Below are 13,367 nucleotides of genomic sequence, written 5' to 3' on the forward strand. Positions count from 1 at the left end.
TATAAATAAAATATATCGAACATACGTTGGCTACCCTTATAGAATGTGTTATCACTTAGTCTTTTGGCAAATGTCATATTAATTTAATAGAAATTGAATTCTATTTATATACTTTGTGTATTTTGTGTGCCATATTGTTTTCTGTGTAGGTAATCATTAAACGAGAAAATCAATATAAGTGTCCTACTAAACTGTTTTTGTTATGGCTACCTCAAGTGACACCTCCGACCAAAACGTAAAATCAAGACGACCTGCTGGTAAAAGCATTTATAATACATAAAATATTTGTTTCATTGAACATAAGTGGTAACATTTTTATATTTTCGCAGAATCAGCTTTTAAACAGCAACGTTTACCTGCTTGGCAACCTATACTGACAGCAGGAACGGTTCTACCTACGTTTTTTGTTATAGGAATAGCTTTTATACCTGTTGGGATTGGCTTACTTTATTTCTCGGATGAGGTATGTAAAGTTACATTTTCATAATCGTTTAATTTTATTTTATGGTGTAAAATTAATATTTTATTAATCACTTATTGCAAAATTAAGGAAATTAAGACATTTCCAAGTTTAATAATTACACAGCAATATGCTGAAATAAAATAATTAAATAAACATAAACTCAACTGCAACTGTTGGATCACAAAGCCCAAAGTGATTGTGAGTCTTGATCTTCCACACATGCATATAGTCAATAAAGTAAAAGTAAGGTATTAATACCTTCAACCTATTGTGTGCTGCACATTTTTCTAAGACAATTTTGATCAGGCCATGCACTCCTCTTTGAAGTTGCATTATTGTAGGGCCGGTGTTTCCTGTTGCAGTAAATGGTAGTTTAAATTTGAAATTAAATTCCTCCTATGGGTATTCATTCAATATGATATGTACAGACAAGTCTGTTTTGTTCTTAACCGCTTGGGCCACTAGATAAGACTTGTGGCCGGTGTTTCTCAAGCCACAGTCAAAATCAATTATGTTAGTTTTAAAATGATAATGTTTTAAATAATTATTCTGTAATTCTGAAAACAATGTACACCTTATTGCTGTATATAATTTTACCTGTTGTCAACCATTGGTCCTTGCTACAACTCAAATGGAAAAGCTTATGTCAGCCACTGATGGCTAATACAGCATAAATGGAAAGTCTCATATCAGTTATGGCTGATGTTGCACTCAACATATTATATATGGTGTAAATTAGCTGCAATCCACAATATTTATAACTTATTAATAATTTATTGCTTATAAGACAAACTATAGCACAAAAATAATGTTATTAGAAAAATATAGATAATGTAAAAACTTTTTTACAATCAAAGTAGTAGTAATAAAGAAAAAATATTAAAGTACATGTTTTTTTTTTACAATTAAAAATGTTTATTTTTACTGTAACATGCAGCTTTTGTGACTTATATTATACAAGTTAATGTATCAAATTAAGGTCAAGGAACACGTAATAGACTATACAAACTGCATAAAAGAGGATGAAAATATAACTTGTGCTGAATACATCAAGCAAAATGACATGGAAGCATGCATTTGTCAAATAAATTTTAATTTAACTGAAGATTTCAAAGGAGATGTGTATTTCTATTATGGATTGAGCAATTATTATCAGAATCACCGAAGATATGTCAAGTCAAGGTATGAATGAATCTATTATACAACAATAGTATAATTATTTAAATGTGATCAATCTAATTAAAAATAATAACATGCATTTAATTATGAAGTCTTTTAAGAGTAGGAAAAAAAGGGAATAGCTAATTTGTACATATAAAAAGAAAGCCCATGTGTTCCTTAGCATAATTCATCAGACATTTAACTATATTTTTTCCATATTTTATTGTACAAGAAAGGAGCTCTTATGGAGAGACAATGAAAGAAATAGTAAAAACATTTTTTTTCCCATTCAAACCAGAGAATAAATTAGTTTAACAACAGGCAGGCTTGGATTATTTTTCACAGTACAATGTCTGGCATGGCAGTTACTAGTTTTCTATAGTTCCAATAACAAAATGGTTTATGATAAAAATATATTAGTAGTTATTACATTTTTCAGGATAGGAGTAATTAAAGTTTACAGGAATTTTTTTTGGTTTAGATCCTTGTTCACTCCTTTGTGTACTTTTTAAAACAATAAGAAGAAATACAATGATTTAACTCGGGGCTTTTTAAACTATGGGTCTCATACCAAAATTCTTAGGTTTTGAGAAATTTTAATGTCAAATACATGAGGCAGTGATTCAACAATCCTGACTGCAATAGTATTGACGCTCTTCTGGTGTAGTCAAATGTAACTGTAACGAGTTTTTAGTTTTTTGAGAAAAAATTTTAATTTTATATTTTTGTATGTTTCACAACAAATTCTAAAACTATAAATTTTCATATGTATATGTATATTGTTACCTAATAAATAAATCATCAAAAATATATATGGGGTTGCCAAAAAACTCTAATCATAAATTAGGTTGTGAATGAAATTGTTTAAGAAGCCCTGATCTAACTGATATTTACATTTTTGGTACTGGAATTGCAGTGACTATATTTTTTTATGAAAAATACTTGCTTAAATGGCAGATTCAGGTTTTAAGAAAATGGATCTGATATTTTTGTACTTGAATATATATCTTGAATGAATTTATTTACTTTCTCATTAAGTTTAAAAAATACATTTTGTGAATAATATCTCATTGTATAATGATTTATGACTCTTTACACAACTGAATATTGCTAGTACCCATCATGACAAAGATTCAGGAAGCATGCTTAAAAGTTTTAGTGCTATTCTGCACATTATTGGCGTACACATATATCATATGCATTCTGAATAATCAGTAAAATCAAGAGAACTAAATGGAATGAATTTTCAATTTAATTTTCTAAATACATATCCAGTTGGTACTGTTGCATGTACTTGAATTTATCGCCTATCTAATAATGATTCAGATTTTAGTCTCTTTTCGGTTCTTTCTTTGGGCATAACTTATCTTGGCAAATTTGGCATGTTGGATCTTGATAATAAAATTGCAGCCAATACTCTATCAAATAATTTAAGTGAAATGAGGAAAAGATGTGGTATCTTGGTTATACATACATTATTATTAAGTGTTTAATGTATGTAATATCCTTTTATGTTTATTTGTATTTATTTATATAGGTACTTAAGCTTATATTAATAGTGTACATTATACTTTTAATTTTTTATTTAACTTGATAGTAATTAAACATATGAATATAGTGATTTAAAAACAATTTATTTACCCAATTATTTCGCTACTTAATATTCAGAGAAATTGTCCATTTTTGAAAAATTAAAGCAATTGAAAAATTACAGAGATGACAGTCAACTTCTTGGACGTAAAATGTCATTGACTCCATCATCAGACTGTGAACCATTTGCATATGCTGAGGAAGATGGAAAGTTAAAACCTGTTGCTCCATGTGGCGCCATTGCAAACTCTTTATTCAATGGTAAAATAATCTTTATTACCAAGGCTTAATATATTACCTAAATAACAATATTTTCTTTAACATATGTCACTAATGAGAAATTTTTTGAAAGATTATTAAATGTAAACTAATATGAATGTTTACTTATTTACTATTGCATTCCACAGATACATTAACAGTGCACTCTCCTGATCTAAATAAAGATGTACCAGTATTACGCACTGGTATTGCATGGACGTCTGACAAAGATATTAAATTTCGGAACCCTCCTGGAGATCTTAAAACGGGTAAGTGACTATGTATTCTTACTCTGGCCCTAAATACTGTTATAACTAAAAATAAACGATATATTCGTTTTGAATTTGGAATGTCATTTTTATATGATTGTTCATTCTGTTTTCTTATTCGCCAATATAAAATCCTTTGTGATTTTAAAATGGAGTGGTATTGTCACTGCTTCTGGATATTTTATAGATTAGACCACACAATTCAGAGAAAGTGAAACTGGTCATAATATAGTTCCTTTTGTTTATTTACTGTATATTCTGCCATTATCATTGTATTTATGCATTATTCTCTTATTATTGCACATATAGATTTAATTAGGACAACTGTTTTTTTGAACATAATTGACATAAAAATGTTGGGCATATCTCTCATTAATTTATGAACTAGTTTTAATATGCTCTAAAGTCTTTTGTAAATGTGTGTGCATAAATTACTGATGACCTTTAAAAATAAAATGAATGGGAATTTTTTTCTGACTACATAGTATTCAATCACATTTTAATGACATTTATTTTTGATGTATACATTAATGTATTGTTATACTAGTATGAATTTAATTTCATGTTTTCAGCATTCGCTAATTTTACCAAACCTGTGAATTGGCGAAAACCAGTGTGGGAGTTAGATTTAAACAATTCTGAAAATAATGGTTTCCAAGTAAGTGATTCACTTTTAAAACTATATGTAGTTACATATGTTAATCATTACTGTAATCAAATATGTCTATAAATCAAATAATACTCATACTAAATAAAAAAAAGGTAAAACAAATGTAAGTAAGCCTTTTAAAAGAGTTTCCGTTTTGAATAATAGGTTGGTTGAAAATATTACTTTGCCTTTTGCTTAATAAAATATAAAAAGAACATGTTTATAAGTGACATAATGCCCTTGCAGTAGAAATTTTGAGCTTTCAGGCTAAAAGCGACAAAGAGTTATAGTAATCTTGATATTAACCCAACTTTGTCTAGAAAATTCTGAAGAGTCTGAAACAAATAGAAATTTGTAGGTTCAAGAGTTATCTGTTGGGTGGGGATTCTGTTCCTTCTGATTCTGGAACCTTCCAGCAAAATCCTCTTTATTTTTGTTGAATAGCTAGTGGTTTTTTATGTACTCTTTCTTCTATATTATATTCAGGATAGGGATGTACAGCCTCATACTTTTACCTTCCCTCTCTCATGCTTCACAATTTCTATCATTCAGCACACATTAAACATACAGCATTCCTCGCACCCTCGCCACACTACCTGTTACATCGTTTTATTTAGCCTAATTACTTCACCCACCACCCTGCAACAAAACCGCAGCAAAGTGTGACGGCTCTATTCTTCCAAAAGGGAAGTGATGTGGCTAGTGATGTTATGATGTTATGTAATGTGTGCGGTCTAAAAAAAATTGCGGTCTAGTGTTACGATGTAAGACCACATCGCTTCTATTCCGGATACTTCTTTCTGTTTTTTATATTAATAATATTGTGATGTTGTAAAGCATGGGTCAAAAACATTGAGTTTATTGTTACAGAATGAAGACCTTATTGTATGGATGCGCACTGCTGCCTTACCGACCTTTAGAAAACTCTACAGGCGTGTCGACCACTCTCAGTTTGGTTTTGGTACTGGACTTGTGAAAGGACCTTACATATTACGAGTTGAATATAGTAAGTTTTTGTTTCAATTTAGATGTTTTATTTTTTAGGTAATGTCAAGTAGGATTATAGTAAGTATTATTTTCGTGAAAGTACTGTATAAACTATTTTTAACGCTTAACTTATAAAGAAAATAAAATTTGTAAGTTGATGAACACAAAACAAAAACATCAAGTTGTTGCATGTTTTAAAATAATTTTTAAAGATTTTAATCTCACCTAAAAATGGCAGGTTATTATTTAAAAATATCATTTAAAAACAAAAACATATTCACAGATAAAATAATATGACTTGCTTTAGATAACTGATATCAGAATGACTTCACATTTCCTTAATACACATCAGTATAAATCTCATAATAGCAAAAATACTAGTTATGGATATCTTTGAATTATAAAGCTAAACATGTCTTGAGTAAGTGTAACGAGGTCATAAAATCCTTGTTGGAATTAATTTAACCTTGTACTGTGATGAGAATATTTTACAATACAGTCAAAGCTATAGAGAACCTGTAACTTTTATTTACAATTTTTTTTAGACTATCCAGTGACGGACTTTGACGGCACCAAGTCTTTCATCATCTCCACGACCTCCCTGCTGGGCGGAAAGAATCCATTCCTTGGTGTCGCGTATGTGGTGGTTGGCACTCTGTGCTTACTACTGGGCATTGTGCTGCTTGTTATTCACGTCAGATGCTCCAGGAGGTGAGACTTATTATATACACATTTTAACATAACACTTTGGCTGCCTTTATGTACATAACATTATAATGTATAAGAGTATTTATCTTTTTTATTTAATAAATATCTTAGATTTTTAATAGAATCAATAAACAGGTTGGCTTTGTATTGCTAAAACAATCGAATATTTTTTTCCATAATTTGAACATTTTTCAGATTTTTTTAATAACATATTAATTTGCTGCTTCACTTACAACTTACTTTTCTTAAACTTAGGACGTTAGTGAATAGTTGAAAATTTCGTTTTCTTGAGTTAAAATCACAAGTCTACATTTTTAATAAGTTTTGATTTGTAATCAACAATTTATTCACCTTCGTTATCAACAACCTTTTGCCATCTAATATACAAATTTTCAATGCTAGAGTGGTAACAATCAATCGGTTTTTCTGTAAAATATGCCGTTTGAAACGACAATACTTTCCGGGCTCCCTGATATATGGGCGGCAGACTGCAATATATAATTTGAAATAATGGATTTGTAGTAATTACCTAAAGTATTACAAAGTGACATCATTATTATTTCAGATGTAGGCTCACTCCCCCTTAGATATCGCTCATAGATTTCTTATAGGAGCGATTGCAGTCATTATTAGTCACATAAATAATAATGATTAGTTAAATTGATAACTAAACCTGTAACGTAATATACTAAGGCTTAAAATTAATATAAATTAAGAAATAATGATCTTGTTAAAATCAGATGTCCACAACCTATCTCACAATTCTTTGTGGAAGAACAAACAACCTCTCTCAATATCAATGTGCATTCGTAAGTTTCTTTTTATTTTCGTTAAATGAAAATTGAATCCTATGTATTCTAGATAACTATATTAGTAACAATTCGAATTTTTACTGTATATTTTTAGGGTATATATTTGTATGTAGTCTGTATATTAATAACCATCCGTGTTAAATAAATTACCTTGTCCTTCAGTATGTTTAAAATACATAGTAATATGTGGTTATAAATTAAATCATAGTAATTGTTATATAATATTTGACGGATAGAGTAATAACTGGAAAATAAACTTATCCCATTGGTTAGTTACAACGGTGTAAGGATGCCTTTACATTGATAGTGAAATGTCGGTTCACATACCAAAGTTATAATTGCATCATGACATCAGATCGTTACAATAATTTATAATCATCAGCTTAAAATCAAGCTTACATTAGTTTGTAAGGCAAACTTACTAAAAAGAACTAAAAAAAAAGTAGGAGGAGCTTGTAATTTTTTTTGAGGATTATATTAAGAATTTTTAATTTTCAAAAAAATACATTTTCAAACATCTTTATCGTTAATATACCCTAAAATAAAGTAATAAGCATCTTGGCGAAAGCTGTGTATAATTTTTGAATTTACTAAGAGATAAATTTACCGCGACTTTTGGTAGTTTATTATAAAATCTTATACATTGGCCTACGTAAGAGCGATACACTTTATGGAGTCCAATAGCGGGTACAGCAAGTTTATCTTTATTTCTTAGATTACGTTGGATTATTTGTCATAAATATACTAGAATTTTTATATACATGTATCGAGTAGTCGTAAATATCATGTGAGCGTAGTGTAGCATTGAATTTATTTCTTAGTAACTTCCGTGGATACATTATATGGCTCGAATAACCAGTTGCTGGATTATATAAATGAAATCTATGTTTGCGACAACGCGTCAAAGCAATAAACCTTAAGACATCATTGTAAATCAGATAAAGATGTATTTTCGGATTATATTACAAAAAAAATAGTTTCATGTGTACATATAGTAATAATCAGTTGTGTAAAAGCATCTTTACATTTTTTCTAACCCTTTCATTTCCTTACAAAAGTATGGCTGACTGAGCAATATATTTACTCTCTCCAGTGAATAAACTACGGTAAAAGCTCTTCACTCACAAGGTATATAATCCATAAATATACCTCGAATACAGAAACCGTGAATACGGAATGATAATTTATATGGGATTATAGGGGATATATTTCTGAGCGACTCATTAAAAAAAAAATATTTAAAAAAAAAGCAATTTTTAAAAGATTTTGAACATTTTGATAAATAAAGGCTTAAACAGTGGTTTGAAGAATTTTGTAATTTTCTCTTGCTTGGCAGTTTTTAAAAGCTACAATTCAGACTGATGCGCAGCAGTCTCATTAGCAATTTGCCTTTTAAAAAATAAGACTTTGTTCTATAGAAGGATCAATGTTCATCAAGAAATCGCAAAGCCCATATGTCATCTTTAAACCTTCACTAAGGTTTTTTTAAATTAAATTTCGCGTTTCAACTACTTGTTAAAGCCTCTTCTTCAATGGGCTTTGAATTTAACATTTCCTCTAAGTCCGTTTCAGTTAAAACTTCATCTTGCGATTTATCGGTTTTAATCATAGAACGGAATAGCAACATTTAATAGTATACTTTATTTCTTGAGTAATAGAGTTGCTTTCATTCTGTTTGTTTACATTATGAAAAACACCGATCGCGTTGAAGGGGGCTTATGTTAAAGTCCTCAGCGATATAATTTAGCAACATACTTCAGGCTAAGTTGTACTAAGATCTATTAAAATTTTTATTAGTCCATATGACGGCATTTACAAAGAATATTGGGTTGGATACCCATTAGAATCCTTTTATTATTGTGTATGTACTTATTAGATCCACAAATAGTGAAAATGCGAATAAAGGAAGAGCAAATAAGGTGCTTTTACTACGTAGTAAAATATACATAGTATCTAGAATAAATACTAGCAGATGTATTATCAGTAATTTTTCTGTGGTGCAAACTTATGTGAATTAGGAAAATTATTATTGATATGTAATTTTTATCTGTTTCAGCACAACTGAGATGATCAATGTGAACCCGCGAACACCTTATTCCTAAGCCGCTCTATGGTGAAGAAAATATAAATTGAAACAAATGTAGTGTTTAACAATTGTTAACTGTTCAGTAGTGAATGTTATTTTAATTTGTACTTACATTTTCTTTTGATCTGTTAACTACTTCGGTACGGTGCTCGACGGCCGATGAACTCGAAATATGAAGTAATTTCCGCTTGTTGTGATAAAGATAAAAGATAAATTACGTTTATACAACAATTAGAATTTTTAACTGAAGTAATCGATCGTCAATTTATAATCTATTTTAATTTTGACCACTCTGCTTTGCAAGGTATTATAGTTGTGGAGAAAAAGCAGGAAGAAAATCCACGACAACACATCTTTTAATAATGTTTAACAATACAGATTTACATTTACACTTTATAAGATTTATCCTAAATGAAATCAAAATAATCAGGCGACATTACTGCCCAGGATTCTTATCATTTCGATACTCCTTTATAGAATAATAAGCTTGTTCCGTCAATTTATTTTTAATATGCTTTTTGAATTCTGTTAATGATAGTACAATAATGTTTTGCGGCATTTTATTAACACTCACGTAAAACGCTCATCACAAATGTGTTTAATTAGCAAGACGGACAGGTAAGAGCCGGCTGTGCGCATTTACCTTTTGGCCGCCGACTATAGTCGACGCTCGTACCAAAGTGGTTAATATTATGTATATCCGTGTAGCATTAACATAATTGAAATTTTGTCATTCGTTATTAACAATAATGAACAAAGGCAAAGCTTAAATTTGATGTTGATTTATGTTATAAAATAACACTGTGGGTAAATATTTCCATATTAATTATTCTATACTAAGTATTATATGATAATTTAAAATGATTTATGATATAATCCTGTAGTATATTCATCATTTATAATTTGCAATATAACTATCGTGCTACTGAAATCGCTGATCGCATGCGGCATGACGGGGAGAAATATAGTCCGCGTATTGTTTGTACCGGACTTTGTCGGACGCACATGAGATAAATATATAAAGATAGATCATGGGTTATCACGTTTTGAAGAGACTGTCAAAGTTCAAAGTCTTTGAATATTTAAAGAAAAGAAAGGCAGGCAGGGAGACTTGAGTATAAAATTAGTTTGTTATATTAGATAATTGCGAAAATCGTGACAGAGGCTACGAAGAGTAAACGTCGGAAGTGATAAAATCTGGTAGGCCAAATAATCGTCTGAAAAATTGGACCGATTGAAAAATATTAAAAAAAACTTTAAAAAAGTTCTAAGTACACTGATTTAATTATTTCCATACCATGTTTAATTATTTAGTACAAATGAATTGAAATTATCACACAACTTTAATAATTCCTAAATCAATAAATATCGTATTCCAAAATCGATAGACAATATTAATCTCATGCTAACTGATGCCCTATTTTTCTGGGGCCCCCACCTAGCCTTGCTTATCTAAGAAACAGTACGAGGGTTTTGGTAGCACTGTACAAAACTTATATATATGCAATTGTAATACAAAAATTTAGTAAAATAAAAGTCACTCGTTTTGCCTATTGTTATGTATGACATATTTTGAATATTAATTTGAAGAAAAACATGCAACATGTACTACTTTTTAATTTTGTTATTTTTCATATAATATCTATCTGATTTGATTAAAAAATAATGCTTCTTTGGATGTTGTAACTAAAAAAAATAAAAATATATCTAGATGTGCTAGCACAGATGGTCTCCACAGATTTTTAATATTTTTAATCATATTATCTTTTAAAATTGTTATAAATTTTTCTATTAGACTACTTTAAACAAAGATGGGATAATCGAATGTATACTTCGCCTTTTTTGATTAAGTAATTATGATGGCAACACCCAATTGGAAAAATATATACTTTTAATTAGATACGAGGTATGAAAACATATTCTTAAACATTATTAAAAAAAATATATCTATTAATAGTACCAACTATTAATAGATATTTTTTTTTATTTTTTGTGCATTTATTTATCATCTCACTCATACTAGCCAGTATAGTTAGTTACACACCTATTTAGCACGTTTTACTTGCCCTTTTGAGTGCTTACTATACTAAACCAAAATTTGAACTTTAGATAAAAATACATCCGAATATCCTGTCTATGATTATTACAATCGAATAAATTACAAATTATTAAAAATTCTCTTTTCATAATAGACCAACACTGCGTTAATGGATGCATATAATCACGGGCCCCTTATTATTAGTCGAATAAATAACAAACTGACCAAAAAAATCTTGAGATTTTTTACGCCAACTTTAGACAAATATACATTCGAAATCCCATCTCTATTAAGTCATATCATTTGACTATACCATGACAATTATCATTTTTGCACTGTTTTGATACTTTACAGTTCCCACTTAAGTACACTTTAATAATTGAGAATATTGATTCACTGATAGTGAATAATTATTCATGAAATTAAATGTAAATATCATTTTTATTTATTGACAGTAACAACTTGTGTATTGTGATATATTTAATTTTTGGTGATGATTCAGTATTCTGTTAAGTTTATTATATTATATAGCAGTTGCCTTTTAATAATGTTAGTGTATTGATGTTTTTATTAGTTCACTCTTGTTTAAGTGACGAAAAATATTATATATAAATATCAAGTGCCTTTAACAATGTATAGATAAAAAATATAAGACCACTTATCTAATTAGACGTATTTGCACTTGCGTAGGTTTTTAATTATCTCTTATAGGATTTACATATATCTGTACACTAACTGTAGATTGCTGTAGATTTTAGACTTTTTGAAATTGATAAATAGCATCTTTACTATAATAATAATATGTAGTTTCATAATATTTAATATTCTCATAATGTTCAAATGAAATAGTGAAAGATTTATTAAATATTTTATTGAACATTTATTCAGCATTATCTACTGTATTATTTGCAACTACTTAATATATTTCACAAATATTATGTAACTGTAAGTCAATTGCATTTTTTTTATTTTATAGTACAAGAGTCCGTGAACGCTAAAACTAGAGAAGCTGAAAGTTTAAATTAAGTCAAATGTCTGGCTAGGAAATGGAAATGTCAAAATTGTCTTACTGCTGAAGTATTTCTAGCTCTGAATAAATGTATATACCTTTTCAATTTTTGTTGTTTCACATATATTTCAAAATGTATTTTATTATTGATAACAACTATGAAAGACCGTGCAACTATGTAACACGTATTTTGTAGTATTATGTATGTTTTCAATCATTTTAGTTACTATTAAAAAATTCTATAGACTTTTAAATACAACTCATGCAAAATACAACACATAATTGTAGCTCATGATAACTATCAAGGAGCTTGCCCACCCCTGTTATATAAAAGGAGGCGCAAAAGTAATGACAATGTATCGAGAATTAGTTCTCAGTAGAGTTTATTATCTATATCATATATGTCAAAACACAGTGACATTTGACGCCATTTGTAAAAATTAAGACACATTCACATTATAACGTTACTTTTGCACCACCTATTATATGTAAAATTTAATGTATGTCTGTCTATAATCCATAGATTCGAAAAGCGTACCATTCAATAACCGTGAAAATTAGGTATATTCCCGAGAAGATTTTTGACAAATTTTCAGCTATATAGCATTATAACAAATACGTAGCACTGGCGTTCGAAGACTCCTTCGACTTAAAGGAATCCTTTAATTTATTTAATTTTAGTATTTTTAAGTAATTAATGTTAAAATTATATTGTGTTTTGTTTTGTCGGGTTCTGTAACTAGTTGATACTTAATAAACAAAATTCACGCTTTAACGGCTTTTTTTTATTTTTAGCTGTAAAGAAAAATTATTACTTTTTTATCGGTAAATATTAATTAAATGAAACTGCAGTTGGAAAAAAATAAAAGTAGTGTTATCTTGTAGTTTCATGCAAATATATGTATCTATACGGATATAAAAATTATTTAAAATCAGTTTTTGAGTTATATATATAGAAATTGTTACATTACTATTGACTATAGTATTACAATAAAAATACTAAAAAAACTATATATACTATGCGTCAGTAAATTTTATGTTACTGCTTCACATTACGAAGGCGGCGTTCAAAACAGCTTTGCTCCCATTAGTGTGTAAGAGCTGTCTTGATTCATCAACTCTGGCATTGTTCTATTTGAATAAAAGATATCGCTTCGTCAGCTTTTTGTACCATATGTCATCCTTATGAGACAAGTTAATTTACGTTTTGATACAAGAAATCTACCGAAATAAAACCGAAACAAAATCTCTGATCAAATTACTCATAGAACCACAGTCTAGCGGTACTTAATGAACTTAAAAAAATTAGCCAAGTATTTAATTATGAAATATTAATT

The 13,367-nt window shown here is 28.9% G+C and overlaps 1 protein-coding gene across 1 annotated transcript; it reads left to right on the forward strand.

Annotated features, from left to right (window-relative positions):
- Positions 1-55: 55 nt before the first annotated feature.
- On the forward strand, positions 56-9,691 carry Cdc50 (cell cycle control protein 50A). Its single transcript, XM_068767453.1, has 9 exons — positions 56-257; positions 330-463; positions 1,443-1,645; positions 3,339-3,475; positions 3,622-3,741; positions 4,314-4,399; positions 5,261-5,396; positions 5,923-6,088; positions 8,954-9,691. The coding sequence occupies exons 1-9, from the start codon at positions 203-205 to the stop codon at positions 8,997-8,999; spliced, it is 1,083 nt and encodes a 360-aa protein (XP_068623554.1). The 5' UTR covers positions 56-202; the 3' UTR covers positions 9,000-9,691.
- The last annotated feature ends 3,676 nt before the right edge of the window (positions 9,692-13,367 follow it).

The sequence above is a fragment of the Battus philenor genome, unplaced genomic scaffold (genome assembly GCF_028537555.1).
Source record: "Battus philenor isolate CCGP_79_NKW_IND1 unplaced genomic scaffold, ilBatPhil1.0.hap1 SCAF_23, whole genome shotgun sequence".
Taxonomy (NCBI): domain Eukaryota; kingdom Metazoa; phylum Arthropoda; class Insecta; order Lepidoptera; family Papilionidae; genus Battus; species Battus philenor.